At 35.0% G+C, this 24,629-nt stretch overlaps 1 protein-coding gene across 2 annotated transcripts; it reads right to left on the minus strand.

Annotated features, from left to right (window-relative positions):
* Window positions 1-2,652: 2,652 nt before the first annotated feature.
* LOC138691607 (zinc finger protein 155-like) lies at window positions 2,653-23,804 on the minus strand. 2 transcript variants are annotated; one of them, XM_069813741.1, is made up of 5 exons: window positions 23,104-23,804; window positions 18,476-18,613; window positions 14,201-14,326; window positions 11,946-12,025; window positions 2,653-10,178 (listed from the first exon to the last, which is right to left on the minus strand). In XM_069813741.1, the coding sequence occupies exons 1-5, from the start codon at window positions 23,215-23,217 to the stop codon at window positions 9,467-9,469; spliced, it is 1,170 nt and encodes a 389-aa protein (XP_069669842.1). In that variant the 5' UTR covers window positions 23,218-23,804; the 3' UTR covers window positions 2,653-9,466. The 2 variants fall into 2 exon arrangements, with proteins under 2 accessions (XP_069669842.1, XP_069669844.1); XM_069813743.1 differs by having other exon boundaries at window positions 10,028-10,170.
* Between the last annotated feature and the right edge of the window lie 825 nt (window positions 23,805-24,629).

Raw genomic sequence — 24,629 nt, forward strand, 5'->3', positions numbered from 1 at the left:
GCACGGTTATTTATTGACCTAGCAAGAGTGCTCTTACAGAGTTGCAACGACTTTGAAGTTTTTTAAATGACAAAAAATAAATAGCTTTGTGTGCTGGACTGAAGTCCTTTCTGCATGGAGCAAAATATATCTTTACATTTTTTCTATTTTCTTGAAAAAATGAGCATCATTAATTATTTCATTGGGGTAATGGTTATAGTTTGGGGCTGTGAAAGAGTAATGAGCATAAAATAAACTAAAACAATTGGTTCTGAAACAATATTTATGTAAGCAAATGTCAGAAATTAAAAAAAAATTACAATACACTATTTCTTTAGTAATCTTGCTCTTCTTGGTCAACAACTTCACTTGTGGACCAGAGTGTAATATCTTGGTAGAATTCCTGATTTACTTCGATATTTAATTTTAATTTAATTTTATTTTATTTTAAATCCACCACCAAAAGAAGCAGGCTTCCAATTACAGGTTGCTTATATGGATACATATACAAAATACATAATAAGAAAAAACAAAACAAACAACAAAAGCGAAAGAAAGAAAATACAAACCTGTAATATATGCTATAATATAATATTGCAGTTAATATAGTGACAAATGTCAATATAATAATGTAATATACCGAAGTACCTAACATATTTCCGTACAGAAATTCTGCTTTCTCATATGATGGATTGGTGGAGTGCTGTGCATGAGGTTTGGCCACTAAAGGGAGACTAAGAGGTGGAGATTAAACTGAGAGGATTCAATTCGGTAGCAGAATTGGAATCCGATGTGGCTTAGTGGATAGAGCGTCAGCACATAGAGCTGAAAACCCGGGTTAGAATCCCGGTGTCGGAGAGAATTTTTCTCCGCTCCACCTATCGTTCAGTATAGAATTCCTGATGCTCATTGATACATAAGGGAGTGATCTACTAGTAATGCCATTTATTTTTGTCGCTTTCACTGGAATTTTTGCCTTTGGATATGCACGGTTTGGTGGAAAAGACGGACTGTGTGTTTCACGATACCATCAATAAACTGGGATGTGATTATACAGCCACGTAACTGGCTGTTGTATGAAAACTGCTTCATTGTGTCTGATATCAAAATGTACTTTTTATCTCGTGGTACCGACTTCGGTGCAGTTTCTTTTATACAACATTGGCCACCAGTTCTTAATATCCAAAATGTCCTCAATTTGGACTTTACATACCTCATACTTCGCAGATGTCTTACTTTGTATGATCAGTTCAATTATTTCATGCACAGAGTACAGTCGATCATATCTTCTAAGGGAGTGTTTGATTGTAGCAAAATCTCTGTCGCAGGACAGAAAAGAATGACCTCTTACAGGAAATAATTGAGGAACGTTTTTGCAAAAGTCGATAGATGCAGAAATCGAGATTTTACAGAAATTACACTAAGTGACAGGATCTATCGAGTTTTGAAAAAACCTGGAAGGTTTGGTAATCTCTACATACGGCATGAATAAAGTTTTTTAAAAATCTGATTTCATAGATCGAATCCGGAGGTAGAAAACATACGTTATCAATATGTAATTCACTTTCTAAAATTTCTGCATCTATCGACTTTTGCAAAAACGCTCCTCAATTGCTCGATTCTTTCAAATCGACTGGTGTCTGTTAAAAATATGAGCAATGTTGCTAAGGTATGGTTTCTATTCCACCCTGCACAGTTGTTGGAAAACAAATGTAGCACTGTAATTTCAGAAGGAATGCCTTGCAGGTAATTATCCAGAAAACAACACACCTTATTGCATATATTTTTGGCAATACCCTTATGATAAATGCGTATTATATTTTTTTTTTCCTAATGTCATAAATGCAAAATATATTAACATTCAGCTGCCGCAAGTAAAATGTTTCCTGGACAGGAATAACCGGTAAATAAATATTTTTCATAAAATCTATTTCAAGACATAATACATGGGATTGAACTTCAAGTTTGTTATAGATTCCCTAGCCTTTCGTTTGTGCACCAATTTCCCAGCCAATGCACACCGTTTTGTCTTATCATTAATATGAGGATGTCGAAGTTTAACTTTTATCCAGTGTTTCACCGGTAAAAATATTATTATTAACATCTTTGCACAAATGCAGGTTCTCAGCAAGAAGGGCTTCAGTCCTGGACTGAATTCCTTTCTGCATAGAACTCTGAGCCTGACGCTTCAGTTCCTATCTTTCCAAGCATTGGACTGAACACATTTCTGCACAGGCCGATGGAGCCACCCATAAAGATAGGATTTCCATCGATATCTCATTTTTCAAAATTTGTGACTGAAGCCCTTTCTGCATGGGGCGATTCAATTCTAGATATCTAATATTTACGTTTTGTTTTTAATGAATGGTCGTAGTTGATAATGGAATATGGAGCACTTAATGTAAAGAATTTGACGATATATTTCTTCTGGGGCATACAATTGATCGGATATATATATATATATATATATATATATATATATATATATATATATATATACACAGAAAAGCACAAGCATGTAGTTTCGGTCCTGTACCCTGGATTTATCTCGCTAGCATTATCACTTTGATCTCCTCAGATGCTAGATAACCATAACACTTGATAAAGCGTCAAGATATTGAACAAGTACAAAAAAAGCTTGAACTATTCAATGAAGTTATTCAGAAAGGAGCAAGGTCTGCCAGAGAAGGAAACGCAATACCTATAAAGGAATGGGATGTATAATCAATTGAATGCTCTTTTATATGTAGGTATAAAATTATAGGGGTGCCATTTGAAATTTCAAGGTGTCAGCACCTCGGCGGTGGGGGTGAAACCTCAAATGCAATTAAGCCTGGTTTGTGACTTTCCCCTCAATATTTATATTGACGTGTTTTTTTGTATAAACTGAATTCAATTAAAATAATTAGTTATTGAGACTGTGAAGTTTTGAAATGAAAGTCCTGTACCGGTATGTAAGTTAATTTCTGCAAATATACAATTCTGAGATGTTTATTAAGCAGGCTTATATTTCTGTGCCATATCATATTAAAAAATTGATAATTGATTGAATAAAAAATGTAAATAGAAAAACTGTAAAAATGTTCCTCCCACTTTCCTACACACTTAACCTTACCTCTCACATAATATTACACACCTAGCCTATAAGTTGCAAGCGTATCATTTTTAATTCCCAATTTTAGAAATAGGCCTGTTTTGTGTTTGAAAACTTGACTCATTTCAGGGGACCTTGAAAGATTTGTAAATGATCTTCATTTGAACATTGCTGTTTACACTTTTTATGAAGATTTTTGTACCCTTAAAATTTCATTTGATGCTTAAAATGAATCTGATTTGGAAACGAAATTGTCGTCTTTATTTCATAAAAACTTCAGAATAAAAGTATGTAATATTTTATTCTTTCAAAACCTAATTTATTTGATAACACGGGAACTGTTAAAATAATATATATAAAAATCAGTAACAATTATTAATCGATAAATTGGAGAATAAGTGGAAGTAGACGAAGAGTAATATGTAATAATTCGGCTGCATGAATATTATCCAGGTCATAACAATTTGATACTAATTATTACAGGTTTGAAATATATGCGAGGAATAAATTAATCTAAAAAAAGCTTTATAAAAAGAAAACTATCAACACATCGATAGGAAGTTGATAGGTTTCTAAAAAAATTATTGTGTGATACGTTTAACGCTCTCTTATTAGGAAACTAATAACGTCTGTCTAATGTCGAAGAGAATGCGTTAAGAATGATTGATCACATTGGAGTACAATGGACGGTTTTCGTGTACATGAAAGAAAAAAAATTATAAGATTGTGCTTGCCTAACATGACAAGACTTGGCAAAACGCGGACTATCGATTAAGGGATAGATTCCTCTAAAAAGACTAAAATACCGCCAAATTCTTTAAGTTACCGGATCAGTTGAAGAGTTTAAATAGTATATAATGGGACAACTCGCAAGAACAATGATTTTCTATTTTGTCTTAAAGTCTGCTAGCTATGAGGAGAAATAAAACGTGACCTGAAAGTAATCCCAAAGCGTATCCAAAGACGTAGCTAGGAGCATCATTGTTTCCAGATATAATGCACTAAGACTTGCTACCTAGCAATGCTTTCATTGGATGTACCATAGTTTCTGTAAACATTACACCATTTTTGTATCATGATATTGCCACAACATACATTTCGTTCGAATTTGAATTAACAATCGAAAGTGAATACGATACTATACTGTAATCATCATCATCATCATCATCCTTCACGAATTAGGCCTCTGTAGACCTGTTTCGGCCCCATCTAGCAGTCTTCTTAACGGTCTTCCTGGTCGACGATGTCCTCTAGGTTTATATTGCATCATAATTTTTGGGATTCTTGAATTTTCCATTCTTCTTACATGATCTAGCCAATTGAATTTGTATCTGGTGATTTTTTCTTCTACTGACTCTGCTTCTAATTGTTCTAAAATTTCTTCATTCCTTTTTCGGTCTAAAAGAGTATATCCTGCTGTTCTCCTGAAAAATTTCATTTCCGTTGCTTTGATTCTGTTCATGTCTTTTTTCTTTAATGTCCAAATCTCGCTTCCGTATAGAAGGGTGGGTAATGCTAGTGTATTATATATTTTTATTCTTGTAGATTTTTGTACTAATTTAGCTTTTAATGTATTGTTTATTATTCCTAGAATTTGTGTAAATTTGGTAATTTTCTTGTTCACATCTTTTTCATTTTGATAAGATATTTCACAACCCAGATAATTGAAATTTTGCACTTGTTCGAGGCATTGGTTATTGTGTATTATCTTACTTCTCACTGGGTCTTGTCCTAAAAATGCCATTACTTTTGATTTTTGTGCTGAAATTTCCATCCCAAAATCTTTTAATATTTCATTTAATGTATACAATCCTCTGTGTAAATTATCCTCTGAATTGGAAATTATGACTTGATGATCAGCATAGAGTAAGGTATTTAATGTTAGAGCACTGGTTATTTTGATTCCTGATGTGTAGATTTGGTTCCATTTTAAAATAATTTCATTTATATAAATATTAAATAAAGTTGGTGATAGTGGACAACCTTGTCGAACTCCATTATTAACTAATTTTCTTTCGGATATACAGTTATTTATTTTGACACTTATTTTGCTGTCCGTGTAGATTTCTATTATATTTTGGAATAGCAAATTTGGAATATTTTTTTCTTGTAATATGTCGAATAAAAGGTCTCTTCGGACTTTATCAAAAGCTTTCACAAATTCAATAAAAGCTATATGGGTTTCTAAATTAAATTCTCTTCTTTTTTCCAACAATAGTTTGATACTAAATAATGGATCTACACATGATCTTCCTTTTCTAAAGGCATTTTGACACTCCAGAAGGAAAGTTTCAGCATGTTTTTTTAATTTTACATTTAAAATCCTACTAAATATCTTATAACATGTGTTGAGGATACTAATCCCTCTATAGTTTTCAACATTCTGTTTATCTCCTGTTTTATATATGGGAATAATTACACTATTTTTCCATTCTTCCGGTAAAGTGGCAGTCAGATATATTCTGTTTAGAAATCTGTAATAGTTCCATTTAATACAGAAAATTATTCGTTTAAGATATTATGTCAGCAGTTAATAAAGTAAAACGTGTGTAATCAATATGTATAAAAAAAATAGGATGGTGTCGTTGTTATGGTCTTACCTCAAGATTAAGCGTTTGATGAATGTGACCAAAAATACCTTGTTCCAGATCTCGTTAATAACACATAACCAATTTTTGTACTAAACGAAAAATCGTAAGATTAAGTGTAAATGTCAGGTACCATTACATACATTATAAGTAATTATAGTTTCATAAAATCTCGACAATATTTATGTTGAAAGTATCTAACTCATCTGATATCTATGACTTTAAAAGTGCTTCTCAAGACACTCTTGCAACAACTAAACTTCAGATCTCGAGAACTGAGTGGATAAGAATTACGACTGACAAGCCTGAGTAGTGATGACTCCAACAACTCTACAGTCATCTTGAACAGTGGACCGAGAGTGGTTTTTTCAGCATGAAAGTGAATTTGAACAAATTGCCTCACCTCTACAGCATTTACTTGTATCAGCAATGTTTCAACCTAGACGAGAGGGGATTGCGAGTTACAATGTATTACCTAAAGGATGAAAATAAACCTTTTTATAAAATCATAATGCGATATTATTTCAGACATAAGATTTGTAACAACATTATTGTTCACACATGAAAGATTTACTGCAAGTAATAAAAAAAACATTTTATTATTTTAAGGAAAGTTTATTCTTGACTGAATAATTGGTTATTAATTTTTCTATGGAAGAGTTGAAGCAAATAATCTGTTTCCATAGCCATATGCATTCATAATATTCCTCATTATACCTAGTGCAGTATAGTTCACATAGCCCGTCATATTTCTTAATCTTGTAGCATAAAGCCTCATTTCACCCTCTTTGATATTTAATCACTTTTTTTCCACAGTCATAAAGAAGCAGTACAAATAAGATGTAACACGATAAATACATACAATTATGGTTACTTAATTACTTCAATAAAATTTTGACAAGTACACCGCATGACTACAAAAATGTTTTATGATCCACAACAAATCATCAATAGAAACAACAAAGTGCATAATTGAATATTGCGTTCTTTCATGAGTAGAAACCGATTAAGATACACAAACGTTCATTCATTCAGTGTTCTGCATAAGGACAGGTCTTTCACTGCAAACCCAGCTTTCTCCAATCTTTCCCATTTACTGCCTTCCTATTTGTCTCCTAATATGATCCATATTTCTTAATGTCATCTATTATTTGATACCTTCTTCTGTCCCGAACTCTTCTCCCATTCACCTCCTTCCAGTTCATGTTGCAGTAGGTAGTTTCTTGTAGCTAGTGACACAACGAATTTCTTTTCCTCTTTCTTATGAATTACAGCACCATTATTTCTTCATCCACTCTTTCCATCACAGCATCATTTCTTATTCTGTGTGTTCACATCACAAGTTCCATCCTTCTCTATATCCACATATCAAATTCTTCTATTCGCTTGTCTTCACTTCGTCATAATGTCCATGGTTCTGCACCATACAATGTCACACCCCATACAAAACATATCACTAGTCCCTTCGTTAGTTCTTCTTCTACATGAGATGTGCACAAGATGCTCCTTTTCTATCAAAAGCTTCCTTTGCCATTGCTATTCTTCTTTCCACTTCCTGGCAGCAGCTCATGTTACTACTTATAGTACAGGTACACCCAAAATATTTGAAGCTGTCCACGTGCCCTACTGTCTCACTTAGAATTCGCAAGTTTACTTTCCTTTTTTTTTTCCCCTACCACCATGGTCCTCGTTTTATTTCTATTTATCCTGGTCCCATAATACTGCTCACAGCTGTCATCTAGCTCCATTAGCATATCCATTAGTATCTTTTCCTCTTCTGCTAAAGACATATCATAAGCAAATCGTAAGCATTTTATTCTTCTTCCTCCTATTATCACTCCCATCACGTTGACAAATGTGTTCCTCAAGCCCAGGTTAAACTCTTTCAAAATTTATGACACAGAATCTTTTAAATATACTATTTAAATGGTGACCTGGTCAGATAAACTCTGAGATAATTAGACACAATGGATGAAGAATATATCATCTTAGAGCCTTCTAGGAAGAAAATATACGATGAGAAAATATCTTTATGAGAACAACAGAGTGATTGTTTTTTGTTAATTGGGAATGCTCAATTTTCAATATCAGTATTTTAACAGCATTCTCGTTCTCGTTGTAGTTTTCGCTCCCGGTTTATTGTGGACGATGCCTGAAGATTTTACTTCACAGGACTGGGGAATATACGCTACACAGACATTACATTACTAAATCTTTTCGTCAGTATGTTTGGAACATAGTTAAAGTAGTCTTACAAAATAAACACGTCTCAGAGATATCAGACTAAAAAGGATTCTCGCCTGTAAGTGTTAAAACCTATTAGGCTACCCAACAGTGAAAAACCTTTACCAGAAGAATTGAATACAAAGATTCATTAAGAAAAGCTTCCGTACATCAATACTTAAGCTATACTTACTAAGCTAAACATATTTTACTGTCACATTTACAAGGTTTCTGGTCTGTGGGCAAGATTTCATAACTTTTATAACTATCGACTAAGGGGATCACTCACAACCAACATCGCTTTTGAAAGTCTCCTCGCCCCTGTTGATGGCCTGTTATGGGTCCCTTATGAGTGAATCTTTTACCACAAACGTCACATTTCAAGCGTTTCTAGCATTGTTTCATGAACTCTTAGGGCACTTGTATCTTTGAAACGCCTTCTACATACATAAAATTTAAAAGGCTTCTCGCCAGTGTGCCGACGCAGATCGCTATTTAGGTTTCTGGACATCGAGAAACCTTACCACAAACTTCACATTTAAAAAGTTTGACGGCTGTGTCCTGGCGTTCATGAACTTTTTGGAATTATAAATTCGAGTAACACGACAAACATTGCATTTGAAAGGTTTCTTTGCTGTGCTGAAGTTCATGGCTTCTTAGGCTACACAACAGAGCGTATAGCATTTACCACAAACATCACATTTGAAAGGTTTCTTGCCTAAGCGGGTGTTTATGGCATTTTAATTCATTCCAACCAGAATAACATTTACCACAAAAATTACACTTGAAAGGTTTCTCGCCAGTGTGCAGAAGATGGTAATTTTTCAGGGAACAGGAATGCAAGAAAGACTTATCGCAAACATTACACTTGAAACGTTCCTCGCCAGTGTGCGTGCGTTTATGAGTTTTTAAGTTACACGATAAAGAGAAACACCACAAACATCACATTTGAAAGGTTTCAAACCATTATGCATATATATGGACTTTCAGTGCAGAGAACTTTGCGTAACTCTTACCACAATCATCACATTTGAAAGGTTTATCGCCTGAGTGCAGTCGTTTATGGTCTTTCAGGTTATTCGTCTGAGAGAAGCATTTACTACAAACATCACATTTGTAAGGTTCATCCCCTGTGTGACGTCTTTTATGGACTTTTAGGGCACTGGATGAGAGAAGCTGTTGCAGCACACATTACATTTGAAAGGTTTCTCCCCAGTGTGCATGCTTTTATGAGTTTTTAGGGTACACAGCAAAAAGAAACACAACACACATCACATTTGAAAGGTTTGTCGTCTGTGTGCAGTCGTTCATGGTCTTTCAGGTTATTGGAGTGAAAGGAAACATTTACCACAAATATCACATTTGAAAGCTTTCTCGCCTGCGTGACATCGTTTATGGACTGTTAGGCTACTCGAGTGAGAGAAGCATTTACCGCAAACATCAAGTTTGAAACGTTGCTCGCCAGTGTGAAGGCGTTTGTGACTTTCTAATTGACTCGCCTGAGTAACATTTCCCACATACATCTCATGTGAAAACTTTCTAGGCTGTGTGCAGAGGACCATGAAAATTTATGTTACCCAAATCAAGAGATGCATTTATGAGTTTTCAGGGACTTCAAATACGAGAATGACCTATAACAAATATCACATTTGAAAGGTTTCTCGCCGGTGTGTACTCGTTTATGTTCTTTCAGGTTACTGGACTGATAGAAGCATTTACCACAAACATCACATTTGAAAGGTGTCTCGCCCGTGTGACTTCGTTTGTGGAGTTTAAGGTTATTTGATTGAATGAAGCTTTTACCACAAACATCACATTTGAAAGGTTTCTCGCCAGTGTGGGAGATTGTATGAGATTTTAACCTACACAACAAAAAGAAACCCTTACCGCAAACATCACATTTGTAAGTTTTTTTCTCGCTAGTATGCGTCCGTATATGAGATCTTAAGTTACACAACAAAGAGAAACACTTACCACAAACATCACATTTGAAAGGCTTCAAGCCACTATGGAGAACTATATGGACTTTAAGGCTACGCAATTGCGTGAAACATTTACCACAAATATCACATTGGAAACGTTTCCTTCTTACTTCCTTGGATAAATGACTGTTCAGTTTTCCCCCAAGGCATCTTTTAGGAAGTTCTAACTCCAACTGATTCCCACCTTCACTAGGCAGTACAGCTTTCCCCAAGGAAATTGAATTCTTGAGAATTTCACTCACAGTGTTATTCACTTCACGTGCAAGACTGTCCAAATCTGTTGATACATTTCTGTCATTCGTAGCTGCAAAACTGAAGCAAATATACTATCACTCTATAAAATAGTCGCAACAAATACACAATCAATTTATTGAATATTACAATAAAACAAACCTTATATTCATGACGAGGCACATTATGATTAGTGATACCAGCTTGTAACTAATTTATGAGTAATGTTACAAGTATCAGAATGTTTCAACAATTTGCACTTCACCTGTACAATGTATATTTTTTTCAGTAGGTTATTTGCAACGCTTTATGAACATCACACAATGAATTTTATAAGAATTACAAACCGTTTGTCGACTCTTTGCTACCTTTTACATTCTATTTTTAATAAACCTCTCTGTCCAAAATCAACTGCCTTTGCCTTACGTTTTTCGAGACGAGCGATCTATTTTATGTGATTGTTTCGAAATTCGGAATTGCAAATGTGAAAGGTACACGGGAAAAACGAACAATATCACATTTCCATTAAAGGTGAGATAGTGATCAATATCAGTATTTTTCTACAGTATTTATTGATATTTCTACTACAAATGAAGGAAATTATGAGTGTATCCGTGGTTTTAATTCTCCTTTACTAATTTTGGTAAAAATAACACTAAAGTTTGGAGTAATACAGCGAAATAGATAATGACAGCACCCTTTATAGCATTGTGACATTGTTCGTTTTTCCCGTGTACCCTTCATGTGGTATAACGATTGCTATCACTTATTGTTATGATATATAAGACCTTTGTAAATCGATAATTTTGTAAGTTTAAAATAGGAAAACTTGCAGTGGAACATTACTGATTCCATTTTATAGCGGCATAATCATGAGAAAGTCTGTATTGGTATTATCTCTAACTTGATATTTGTTGTTTTGCGAACACTGGACTAATAACAATACATTAAGAGTTCTGCAACAATGTAATTTACAATTGTAATAGAATATAGGCCAACTAAAAAAACTTTTTCCCTCCACTTAATAACGAAACTCCGAGCCAGGTGGATCAGGGATCGACGTGCAAAGAACCTCATCTGGAGGGCAGGGGTCGACGTGCAGAGAACTGCATCTGGAAGGGTTGGGTTCGGTGTGTAGTGAACTGTACCTGGAAGGCTTGGGTTCGACGTACAGTGAATGTGAGTGAGTGAACTTGAAGAAATAGCCAAGGCGAACGAAATGTGAACTGAGAAGTGACAATTTTGTTCTGCACATAGTGCTTTGTGAACATTAATTGAAATTAGGGGTACATTTTTGTTCTCAATAAAACACGTCATTTCTGTGAACACTCTCTAGAACTTTGAATGGAAAATGAAACAAAACATTATAGGCGCCTATTCCTCCTAGGACTAGTTGAACAGCTGGTATGTCCCTGCATCACCTAGAGAACTACGATTGTAGTACTGAGAAGGCCAGAGCGTGTTTGTATGGAGGCACTTTGTTCACACACTCCGTTGAATGAGACCTGCATTAGCCAATGTATCAGCTGGAAATGGAAGGAAAAGTGGACACTGCCACATGCGCACAAGTTTGCCGGAGAGGAAACTGACCTGAAGCTTCTGATGATAGACGACATTAAGACATATGGGTCATTACATATATCATTTAAAAAATGTGCCAGCGATGTCATGAATTGTATTGGGCTTTTAATATAATAATGTTATTATGAAAATAAATTAAACTGCCAAATATGACAGCCATAACATTAATACTTTGGTCATACGGATGACTGTAAAATGGGTGGGAGTTATATGTTATCCATAATTTAAAATCATCTAGACACCCTATATGTCTACGTGAAGGCTCACCTTTCGATGAAAATCTCGTCCTCTGACTTCACTTCCACCTTTGGCTCCTCATTCAATCTGTGTAAGTCACTCTGCTCTTCCTAAAAAAAACCAAGCAAATAAAAGACAAAGATAGCACAATTTGCATTAACAAAAGCACATCAATTTTAGATGCCACAGAATTCCGTTGATCCCTTTGCGGCATAGTGGTTATTCAGAAGAACCAGCGGTTTTTTCCTTTCTAAATTTTATGGCACAGATATTCTACCATGGAACCACCTCCTGACTACATAATTATAGAGGTACCATATCCGTTTTGAAATTATGTCCGGAGTTGAAATGCTGAAAAAAATTGATCGAAGCTTTGCTATGATCCATGATATGAAAAACGTAAAAAATTAATTTGTGCTTCAAAGGGTTGTCATATTAGCCCTACCAGAGTTCTAGCTAAAAGAAGAGAAATCTTGTGGCAGATTCATGGGATAATAATTTTCCTTATAGAACAGCGATTTTCACCTTTTTCAACATGTGGCACAATTAAGGTGTAATTTAATACAGATAAACCAGATATATTTATGTATGTATTCATATACTAAATAAAATAGTTTTAATTTTATATTAATTATTTTCTAGTCAACATACCGGGCAATAAATGGTGAAAAGGCACATGGTGCAAAAAAAATGTAGATAAGAGAAACAAACTGCATATAATTCACTAAATGAACGAACACAATTTATGTATCTTTATTTAAACATTATGATAGACAAGCAAGATTTAATGACAGAGAATTATTCCAGTGCAATATTGTGTGATAATTATGCGTGTTTATTTTTTAATTTGTTATTTAGGAAATTCGAAAACATACAACATCATCTCATGAGTTGGTAAGTATTTAAAGAGCGAAACATTTTCTTTCATAAAGATAAATAACGTTTTAATTTAAATTAAATTAATTTTACTGATCTGGCTATCCTAGATACGCGTCAGACATTGTCTTCTGTGCTGCGTCTTCTGTGCTCCTCCCAAACCTACGCTGTGTTCACTGAAGGCTGACTTGCCAGCGGATGTTTAGAGTGTGCCGTGGAAAATGGCTGTTATAGAATAACTAACTGCTGTATAATAGCAGAAATTAACTATGAACGAACAATTCAATTTACACTCACAAATTTGGTAGATTATTTAAATGGTCTTTACGACACTGTCAACTGTTATGGTTATGTACTGTCTGAGCAAAATAAAGGTGATAATGCCAGCGAAATGAATCCAGGGTCCAGCGCCGAAAGTTAGCCAGCATTTGTTCTCAATTGCTTAACCCAGAAAAAACCTCAACTACGTAACTTTCCCATTACCTGGTACATAATGGCCTGGTTCAGTTTGCTTTTGATAGCACTTCTCTGCTCATAATACCAGCAGTTAACAAACATATTCCACTGGTAATTAAATGTTGAGGATATATGGTTAACAATGTTAATACTGATTAATTTATCCCAGTTTAGCTGCATACTTTCTACCAAGCAATATCATGTACTATGAAATTATACTAAAGCTCCAGTACACATAGATTCCTTTGCTATGACCATAATGATCATTACACCGGAGATAAAAAATTCGTTCGACCATTTCGTGAACTCGGTAACTTGAAAACAGTAAATAAATGAAACAGTAGCTTCATGCATGCTCTGCCTGCACATATATATCAGAACACTTTGCCAAATTCAAACCCTATTCCGGATTGCACTCAAAATAAGCTATATAATTTATCTTACATTTATAAAATATATTTTCTCTACGGATAAAATAATGTTCTACAAAAGATATATTGCAAATACCTAAATACTTAAATTCAGACGCTAAATAACCTGAGATGTTGATACAGAGTTGTAAAATAACCTACTTAAAAAAAGAAGAATGGGTGAACAACAAATGACGGCAGGTGATAACGTTCGCACATACATCTAAAGCAAACTCAAGTATTAGCATCCTTAAGAATAACATTTTTTTCAAACGCACTGTTGGAATGTATAACTTGGCAACCATTAAGAGTAACAACCTTATTCATTTTCATAATTAAATTATAAAACGAGATATAAAAGTTGAACATTACTTCTCTGCAATATGACATGACTTGTAATAGTAAACAGTGATAAGTGTTTTTGTCTTCATCATAAAGTGAAAGGCACTGCAAGTACTCTTGAAAATAGGTAGTGTCCGTTACAATCTAAATACAATATAAAACTCGAAGAAGAACACAGTGCATTCCTTGTGCTCGACTCACCTCTGGTTCTCGTTTGACCACAGCGAATGGATCTTCCTCGAACTTTACCTCTGATAAGAGATCAGAGCTCTGGTTCACATATTCCTCCTTTATAGCAGTCACATGATGATCCATGAAATTCCGTTCCTGCAGTACAAGGAGACGTCTTAAAAGAACAATTTATTATAGGGTATTAAAAGACGACTTCTAACGTTACAGCCTGCTCTTTAATATTCACATGTAATGGCTTGACATGATGAATAGGGCAGGACTCATATGCGGAAACAAATTTTTCGGAAAAAAATTTTTATTCATGTTATGAAAGTCTGTAATAAACGTGCAAATGTGGGCCATTTCTGCGTATAATATAATATTGTGCATATATTTTAGCATGTTTTGAAGATTGTGTTGGACTAAACCCAAAATTTCAGTTTTGCAAAAAAATAAAATTAAAAATAGAGTCTGGATTGTTTCGTTGTCAGCACAATATTTCTTGTTGACAGTACTGGATGGCTAGAATTTACTTGAGTATGAAGGAAACTGAAAAACCACAGATGCCTACTTTTGTTCCATTGAACTACTAAACAAAAGACACATTCCCAAACATTCCTACCTACCTGACTCTATCATCCGTACCCTCCTTTTATAGGTTTCACTTATTCTGAATGGCGCACTACCAGTATTTTGTTTCTTCCGGCTAGTACTCAAACATTTTACCATTGAGCTACCGCTTACTTCGAAAGCAAGCCTTCGGCAATGTCTTTTAGACATGTAAGAGTGGGAACATTGTGGAACCTGGAAATTATTCATTGTCAAATACGTGTATTTGGAAGTTTCTGGAACTGATATGAATTTATGTTTTGCTGAATTTGTTTCACAAATTCTTATTAATTGTTCTTTTTGTTGCTTATAATGATAATTGCTCTTTTAATGATCCTATCAGTCTTTGGCAGACTACACGTTTTTTCCTGTAGTTGATTTGATATACTGAAAAGTTCTTCCGAAACATCACAAAAAAAGAGCTAAATGAAGAACAAATTCAAGTGATCTTACAAGCAAATGTTCTGATGGGGTCAGTTAAAGAAGTTAAATTTTTTCTTCCCCCACGTTGATAATGTCAAAAGAAGTGCTTATACAAATTTTGCCCACTCGACCGCAATTACGAGGCCATCCAGAAAGTGATTTTCCCTGGGGACGTTTATAGCAAAAAGCACAATTGCATGGATGACGATAAATTATGTTTTATTTAACGACGATCACAACTGCAGAGGTTATATCAGCGTCGCTGGGTGTGCCGGAATTTTGACCCGCAGGAGTTCTTTTACTTGCCAGTAAATCTACTGACATGAGCCTGTGGCATTTAAGCAAACTTAAATGCCATCGAACTGGCACGGGATCGAACCCGGAACCTTAGGCATAGAAGGCCAGCGCTATACCAACTCGCCAACCAGGTCGACAATTGCATGGAAATATTTATTGAAACAGATACAGTAATTGTTGCGCTATTTGTAAATCTATGCCCCATTGGAAATAAGACATTTGTCATACCATGGGATCAATTTTTGTGTCGCAGAAGTCAGCCGCCTCAGATCGGAACCAGCATTTGACTGCGTCTGCACCTTTCTCTGTCGATCCCATGATATGAGAATGTCTCAATTCCGATGGAAAAATATGTTGAAAAATAGTTTAACAATTGCTGTGTCGGTTCCAATAAATTTGTGCAATGAAATTCTGTTTCTTTCTGTTAACGGCCCCTGGCGAACTTATTTTTTTACGGCCCTCGTAATTGCGATGGAGTGGCCAAAACTTTTATAAGCACTTCTTTTGACAATATTAACATGGTGGAAGAAAACAAATTAACATTTTTATCTGCCCACATCAGAATGTTTACTTGTTAGATTTTTTCAATAGCCCTGTAAAATTTGACTTTTCTTGTCCATTTTTCTTGTTCTAGTATAACAGTGTAAGAGTTCCACACAGGCAAAGTTGTTATATAACTATGGGAAACGAAGGGAATATAAAATATTTTACCAATTTTATTCAACGCACTTCCACTTTCGTGTATGGATAAAAGCAAACTATTATAATTTTTAAGTTCTAAATAATAACAGGAATGCAAACCAAGAGGCACAAATATGTTACAGGAGACAATAATCCAGAATCTAGCACGGATAGGTAACTGCTAACAAATTCCATCCTCCACTGAATCATTCAATTTTACAGACGAGAAGAAGAAAAATATATGTTCACTTCTAAAAAATTTCCCGACCCTTTTATTGCCAGTGACACAATGTTACATATCGTCACTGCGCCTCCAAAATCGGCTAACTTATGTGCATTTAAACAATTTGTACGAGAAAGAAAAACTCATAGTCACTTTTAATTCCCTTGATTTTCAAAACTACTTTCGGTATAATTTCATCATTTCTCATGTAAGGATTCAGTGCTCGGGTTTTCCTTTCCTACGAAAATAATGCTTCTATGTGTGCTGCGAGCATTACCGTACAGCTGATATTATAGGCTACACAGCATCTTGTGACGTCAGGAGGCAGAGGGATAACTCAACCCCTTATACACAAGGCAGGCACACAGCAAGATCTCCGTCGTAGTGTGTCATTGTCTGCGATTCAGTGCCTGTGTGTTAACAAAAATGCCGTTACATTTTTACAATATCGAGTACGCAGATAAGATTCATGTTTATGGCTTTTGTGACGGGAACGCTAATAATTCTGTGGACGACTACCGAAGAGAATATCCAGATCACAGAATGTTGTCACGTATAGTTTAAGTTCGCACATTTCAGTCCCCTGTGTTGCGAAGGCATATGATCTTGCAGTTGCCAACAATGAAACAGAAAAAGGCCCACGCACGAGTGGCAGTAACAAATCCAGACTAATAATAATAATAATAATAATAATAATAACAACAATGATAATAATAATAACAATAATAATAATATTAATCATTATTATTATTATTATTATTATTTATTTAATCTGGCAGAGCTAAGGCTAGTAGGCTCTCTCTTCAGCCCAGCCAGACTCTAATTCTAATTGAATACAATTGCTTACATTGTTATTACATTAATATATAGACCATAAAACAACATGAAAGTAAATAATGAAAGTTGGTAAGTAATGTTAGTGTGACAATAATAAACTTTGGTAAGAAATAGTTACAATAATAATAATAATAATAATAATAATAATAATAATAATAATAATGAGATGATTTAGATATTTATCTGTGTTATAGGCCTACATAACCATTAAACATTGAGAAACCTGAAACAGCTATTATTGTTAACAAGAATTGTTAGAAAAATATTTCGTTAGCCTATTCTTCAATTGGTTTGATGTCTGACAGTCCCTGACATTACTCGGTAGGGAATTCCAAAGTCGAGGAACAGCCACAGTGAAAGAAGATGAATATGAGGATGTTCGGTGGGAGGGAATGGATAATTTTGAGGAGTGTTGTGATCGTGTGTCCAGGTTATGATGGGTGGATAAATTTTGAAAACGAGACTCAAGATAGACAGGAGTGGAGAAATGCAATATGTGAAAGAGAAGGGAAAGACAGTGGATTTTTCTACGATCTTCTAGACGGAGCCAGGACAACATTTTGAGGGATGGTGTTACGTGATCAACCCGGCGAATATTGCAGACGAAACGGACGCACATATTATGAATTCGTTGTAGTCTCTGCGCCGAAGTAACGCTTAGGTCAGTAAGCAGAATATCACAGTAATCGAAGTGGGGCATCACGAGTGTTTGCACTACTTTTTTTTCATGGAAAAAGGTAGAAAATTCTTCAATCGCCTTAACGAGTGAACTATGTGTTTCTCAAAGTAGGGTGTGGAGAACATCGAACGATGAGGGAATGTACCCCTATCATTTGCAGCGAGTTCAGCATCTTCAGCCAGAGCACTAAAGACATTGTGTGGGGTCTTTGAAATCTGGCTTTAATACTAATTTTTTTATGTGAGCACTAACGTCAATGTTCTTTAATGAATTTATAGTACACCGAGTACCATTATTGTACATAATTTAAATGCTTAAACTTAAATAATGAAAATATATTCATATGACCATTATTCATCAGAATGATTCCAGAAATAACATCCTAGAATATTGCACAACTTACGTGAATCACCCTGTATATATGTAATCTTATTGCCACTATCACAAACTGAAAGATGCTGCAGGTATTGTTGTAAAAAAGACAGTGTCCGCTACAATCAAAACATAAGATAAACACTGGAAGAAGAACACACTGCATTCTTTGTGCTGCACTCACCTCAGGTTCAGGTTTCACCACAGGCAACCAAATTACCTCCGGACCTTCCTCGAATTTGATCTCTGTTGTGAGATCTTGGCTCTGGTCCTCATATTCTTCCTTTATACCAGTCACATCCTGTTTCGAAAAATTCCGTTCCTGCAGTGCAAAGAGACGACTAAAATGAGCAATTTATTACAGGGTGTAAGAAGACGACTTCTACCTTTACAAGTTGCTCTCTATACGTGTCCGTATGCCACAGCCTGAAAACAACGGACAGTATGTGCTTCACATTACGATGAATAAGACTACAAATCATATGCAAATGCATATATTCATGCAAAAACATTTGTTATACATGTTATTAACGTCTGTGATGATGAATACGCAAAGTTAACTGTGCATAGTTGTTTAATATTTCGGCAATTACTGCATATAATATATTACTGTGCATTATATTTACCATATCTTCAACACTGTGTTAGATTAACAGCAATATTTGCGTAATTTAGTAAGAGAAACAATAAGACTCTGGATTATTCCCTAGTCAGCACATAATATTTTTTGCTTGACTGTACTCGATGGCTAAAAAAAATCCCTTGTGTATGAAGGGTAAGAGTGGAAAAACCACGACTGCCCACTTTTGTTCCATTGAACTACTCAGCAAAATTCTTTTCACAAGCCACAAGTAAATGGGTACTTAAGTGGCCATTCAGACGCTCAGGTAGGCGATATGGCCCAATGAGATTATCTTTCAATCTGCAATGCCGACTTTGATATTTAGAGCGAAACTCACATGATCGCCTTAATCTGGGTTCACAGACCTCAAGTTCCGTAACATTCGAAAATGATCAGTAGGGCGTCCTCTATTTGTTGTTTAATTCTTGCAATCTATTGCTGAATCACCCACTACATGGAGACACCCTAGTTTACAATTTCCTTTGGTTTTCCTATTAATTTCGATCTGGAATATTTCATTTTTGTAATTTTGCACCAAGTTTAGATTTTCGTATATTAATATTGATTTCTATACAGTTTATCTTCGTAAACTATGTTGTATGCTCTTTTATTTTCCTAACTGTTGTTGTCTACGAGCTTAAGATAATTATTTCTTTCTTTCTTCATCGAATATCGCTGAATCAATCCATTTCTGTAGTTTATAAATCAAACTGTGGTGAACAAAGCTGGGGGCGAAATGTCCCGATTGTGGCGGCTTCTTTCATTACGAGAAGGCTATCAACATTCATAGCAGTGATTCACACCCTGATATACACTGAACGAAGGCAGCACAGAATTTCTCACTGAACTACGCCATGATTTCAGCGCGAGATTTAAGATTTTCGAAAGTTTCGAAACCCATTTCGATTAGTCGAAATTCCCTAGTCAGTAATGACAGCAGATGTAACTGGGTTGTCAATGTTTGGCCCTCCAGCAGGATTCGGAACTAGATGCAGTTTTTCAAGAGAAATGGAAAACAAATTAAGTATAAATTTTTAGAATACAGTTCCAGAAAAATAGTTCGAAAATTTGGCATCGTGTGCATATAAAATTCAATGTCTTTTTGGATCAATATATATTTGTGAAATGACTTTCAGCAAGATAAAGTTCATCAATGGTAAACATAGATCTCGTCTGACCAATGTGAACTTGGAAAACCTGCTGAGGATATCTGTCACAAATCAACCAGCTCGTATTGACAAAATTGTACAGGAGAGTAACAAAGCTTGACCTTCAGCTTCACAGCAGTAAACTATATAACTGTAAGTTAACTTAAAATTATGTAATAATAATAATAATAATAATAATAATAATAATAATAATAATAATAATAGTAATAGTAGTAATAATAATAATAATAATAATAATAATAATAATAATAATACAAAACAGTTCACTGACAGTAATCAGCCATAAATGTGTTTATCCATAAATGTAATAAGGCTCTGTGTTACCCAGTTTGAGTACTGTGAAATTTGGCGTGGCTCTCCTACAGAGGCTGTTTCTCTTGTAATTTCTAGTGAGTACCGCTGCTCTAGATGGACACTTGCTATATGTAATCACGATAAATCCCAAGTGAACTGATCTTTTTATAGTAGCTTATTTTACGACGCTATATCAACATCTAAAGCTATTTAGCGTCTAAATGAGATGAAGGTGATAATGCCAGTGAAATGAGTCCGAGGTCCAACAACGAAAGTTACACAACATTTGCTCATATTGGGTTGAAATAAAACCCCGCAAAAACTCTCATCCTGGTAACTTGCCTCATCCGGGAATCGAACATAGGCAATTTGGTTTCGCGGCCAGACGCGCTAACCGTTACTCCACAGGTGAGGACGAGTGAATTGATGACTGAGGGAAATGCCACATAAGGTGGGATTAAAACATATTCTTGTTACAATACTTACTTACTTATAAATGGCTTTTAAGGAATCCGAAGGTTCATTGCCGCCCTCACATAAGCCCGCCATCGGTCCCTATCCTGTGCAAGATTAATCCAGTCTCTATCATCACACCCCAACTCCCTCAAATCCATTTTAATATTATCCTCCCATCTACGTCTCGGCCTCCCTAAAGGTCTTTTTTTCTCCGGTCTCCCAACTAACACTCTATATGCATTTCTGGATTCGCCCATACGTGCTACATGCCCTGCCCATCTCAAACGTCTGGATTTAATGTTCCTAATTATGTCAGGTGAAGAATACAATGCGTGCAGTTCTGCGTTGTGTAACTTTCTACATTCTCCTGTAACTTCATCCTGCTTAGCCCCAAATATTTTCCTACGCACCTTATTCTCAAACACCCTTAACCTATGTTCCTCTCTCAGAGTGAAAGTCCAAGTTTCATAGCCATACAGAACAACCGGTAATATAACTGTGTTATAAATTCTAACTTTCAGATTTTTGGACAGCAGACTGGATGATAAGAGCTTCTCAACCGAATAATAACACGCATTTCCCATATTTATTCTGCGTTTAATTTCCTCCCGAGTGCCATTTATATTTGTTACTGTTGCTCCAAGATATTAGAATTTTTCCACCTCTTCGAAGGATGAATCTCCAATTTTTATATTTCCATTTCGTACAATATTCTGGTCACGAGACATAATCATATACTGTCTTTTCGGGATTTACTTCCAAACCAATCGCTTTACTTCCTTCACGTAAAATTTCCGTGTTTTCCCTAATCGTTTGTCTATTTTCACCTAACATATTCACGTCATCCGCATAGACAACAAGCTGATGTAACCCGTTCAATTTCAAACCCTGCCTGTTATCCTGAACTTTCCTAATGGCATATTCTAAAGCGAAGTTAAAAAGTAAAGGTGATAGTGCATCTCCCTGCTTTAGCCCGCAGTGAATTGGAAAAGCATCAGATAGAAACTGACCTATACGGACTCTGCTGTATGTTTCACTGAGACACATTTTAATTAATCGAACTAGTTTCTTGGGAATACCAAATTGAATAAGAATATCATATAATACTTTCCTCTTAACCGAGTCATATGGCTTTTTGAAGTCTATGAATAACTGATGTACAGTACCCTTATACTCCCATTTTTTCTCCATTATCTGTCGAATGCAAAAAATCTGATCAATAGTCGATCTATTAAGCCGAAAACCGCACAGATGATCTCCAATAATTTCATCTACATACGGAGTTAATCTTCTTGTTACAATGCCGAAACTAAAGTTGAATCAACAATATTTAGTCAAATTTAATCCTATTTGAGGTAATAAAATTTGTCACGAATTTTCGAAAAGATACAGCCATAAATATGGTGTCTTTAGTGAATATTTAATAATATCAAAAATATTAAAAATGCTGATAAATTAATACTGAACTATTATCGATATTCTTATTTGACCTCAGTATTAAACTTGTGTGACTCCTCTATTTGTTGTATTTTGTCCTTATTGATACCTGACTTTATTTTAAAATACATGGGTACTACTTAATTATTTGCAGTAAGTGTAGCAAAGCCCACGGATATGGCTAGGCATTAATAAAATTAAAATGACGTTCAAAAGAATACAATCCATATAATTACACGAAAATAGAAATAGAATTACAACAGTTCACGGACTACTGATATAGCCAAATTTATCCATTCGCGATAATACATAGATTTTAAAGAGTGCATAATTACACGTAACATTCCAACAACTAGCAACACATCTTCACCGATAGTTGCTATCACACTGATATGAATTATGATTCAGAAATGAGAAATGCAATAAGAGTTATTATATTTTGGTTTGATACTCTAAATCTGTATGAAGCAATTGCGACAATATGTACACGTACACCTAGCCTAAAATAAAATAAATCATTCTAAACCGTAATTGAGAATTTTAGACAAAAATACATAATTGTAACAACACTGCGAGAAAGTGTAGTTTAGCAACATTAACAGTAAGTGTAACAAGAAATTCAGTTTTCAAACTTAAAACATGAAACCTAGTAACAATTCAACAATAGAGTTCTCTGCAACATGATATAACTTGCAATAGATACTTACTCTGTCTCTATCACAGAGTGCAAGGCAGTAAAAGTACAGTACTGTTGTAAAGATGTAATGTCCTTAGAATCAAAATATAAGATAAATACTTCAAGAACAAGGTATGCATTCCTTGTGGTCCACTCACCTCAGGTTCACGTTGCAATACAGCGGACGATATTGGCACGGGATCTTCCTCAAATTTCACCTCTGATGTGAGGGCATGTCCCATGCCCACGTATTCCTCGGAGTAATAAGACATCACTTCGCAGGATTATAGCTAGCGGTCATTAAATTGTTTCCTGCACTACCTCCATTATGTTATAAGGTCAGGTCAGGGCTGACTAAATCGATAACAGAGTATCATCCAGATGACCGTGAAGTGATCAGACATGATCGCAACGAGTTGCATGATCGCGAATCCGCCATTTATCTTCCATTCTTCATTATTATTATTATTATTATTTACTTTTAGTATTACTAGTTTTCTGCGAATATTGTTGATTAAAAGATTCAAGATAGAGCATCCACCCTCCACTGTAAACGCATATTGCACACTTGTATCACTTGCCAACGTCAATTACCTTGATATTGCGTAGGCTTTTTAGTATGGAATAGTGGAAATGGAATATGATCACTTTCAAAGCTCTATGACTACCCGACTCGCCCTAATTACACATTCTTATTTGTATTCCAAACTTGTCCCGCGTGAATGAAAAACACCGCCATAGTTCCTAAATGTCCTGTAATTTGAGTGAGAGAATAAAGATGATTTCAGTGTCGCCAACACATCTAACATAATAATCCGGCCGAAGATGACATTACAACAGATTGAATTTACCATCTCAAAACACAATTCTCCAAGAGGACTATATAGTCCTCTTGATAATTCCCTTTAAGTGACCAGCACTGACAGCGGAAGACTCGCCTTCTAAAGTACTGGCTGCTATTATCCTTCTATTTAATTTGTGGTCTGGAACTCTGTGTATGCGTTTGTGTTAAAGAGATTTGAATTTTTTTTATTTAAAATTCTTAAGGATATTCTGACTTCATGAACCTTTCAGAGAAGAGTTTCATTATGTTATATTAGAGCATAATAAAAACAGTCTTCGAAAATAATTGTAGATACCTAATATTTACTTCTTGCTTTTAATGAATGGTCGTAGTTGATAATGGAATATGGAGCATATTGGGGCAACATTTGAACAATGTTAAGAACTGCTCCACAACATTAACTTAACAATACCGTGAAAAGCTTAGTTAAAGTTTAATATAAGGAATTTATTAATGACATTTTTTTTCAGAAGATAAAACTAATCGGACATATAATATAGAAAAGAACAAGCATGAATTTTCGGTTATGATCCTGGATTCATCTCGCTAGCATTATCACTTTGATCTTATTCAGACGCTAGATAACCATAACACTTGCCAAATCGTTAAAAAGTTGAAAGAGTCTACTCAAAATCTATAAGAAATAGGATGTTACTGTACTTATTATACGGATTAAGGGATTTATCGATGAATGTCACGAAAATACCTTGTTCCAGACCTCTTTCATAAGACATAACCGAATTTTGCACAAAACGGAAATCGTAAGATTAAGTGAAACTGTCAGGTACCATTACATATATTATAAGTAATTATAGTTTCATAAAATCTTGGCCATATTTA

The sequence above is a fragment of the Periplaneta americana genome, chromosome 16 (genome assembly GCF_040183065.1).
Source record: "Periplaneta americana isolate PAMFEO1 chromosome 16, P.americana_PAMFEO1_priV1, whole genome shotgun sequence".
Lineage (NCBI taxonomy): Eukaryota > Metazoa > Arthropoda > Insecta > Blattodea > Blattidae > Periplaneta > Periplaneta americana.

Coding starts and splice junctions, on each gene's coding strand:
- LOC138691607 (XM_069813741.1), bottom strand. CDS start 23,217: ATGTCTTATTACTCCGAGGAATACGTGGGCATGGGACATGCCCTCACA. Junction 12,026..14,200: donor TGGTCAAACGAGAACCAGAG/GTGAGTCGAGCA, acceptor GGTTTTTTTTAG/GAAGAGCAGAGTGACTTACA. Junction 10,179..11,945: donor GACGAGATTTTCATCGAAAG/GTGAGCCTTCAC, acceptor TATTTGCTTCAG/TTTTGCAGCTACGAATGACA.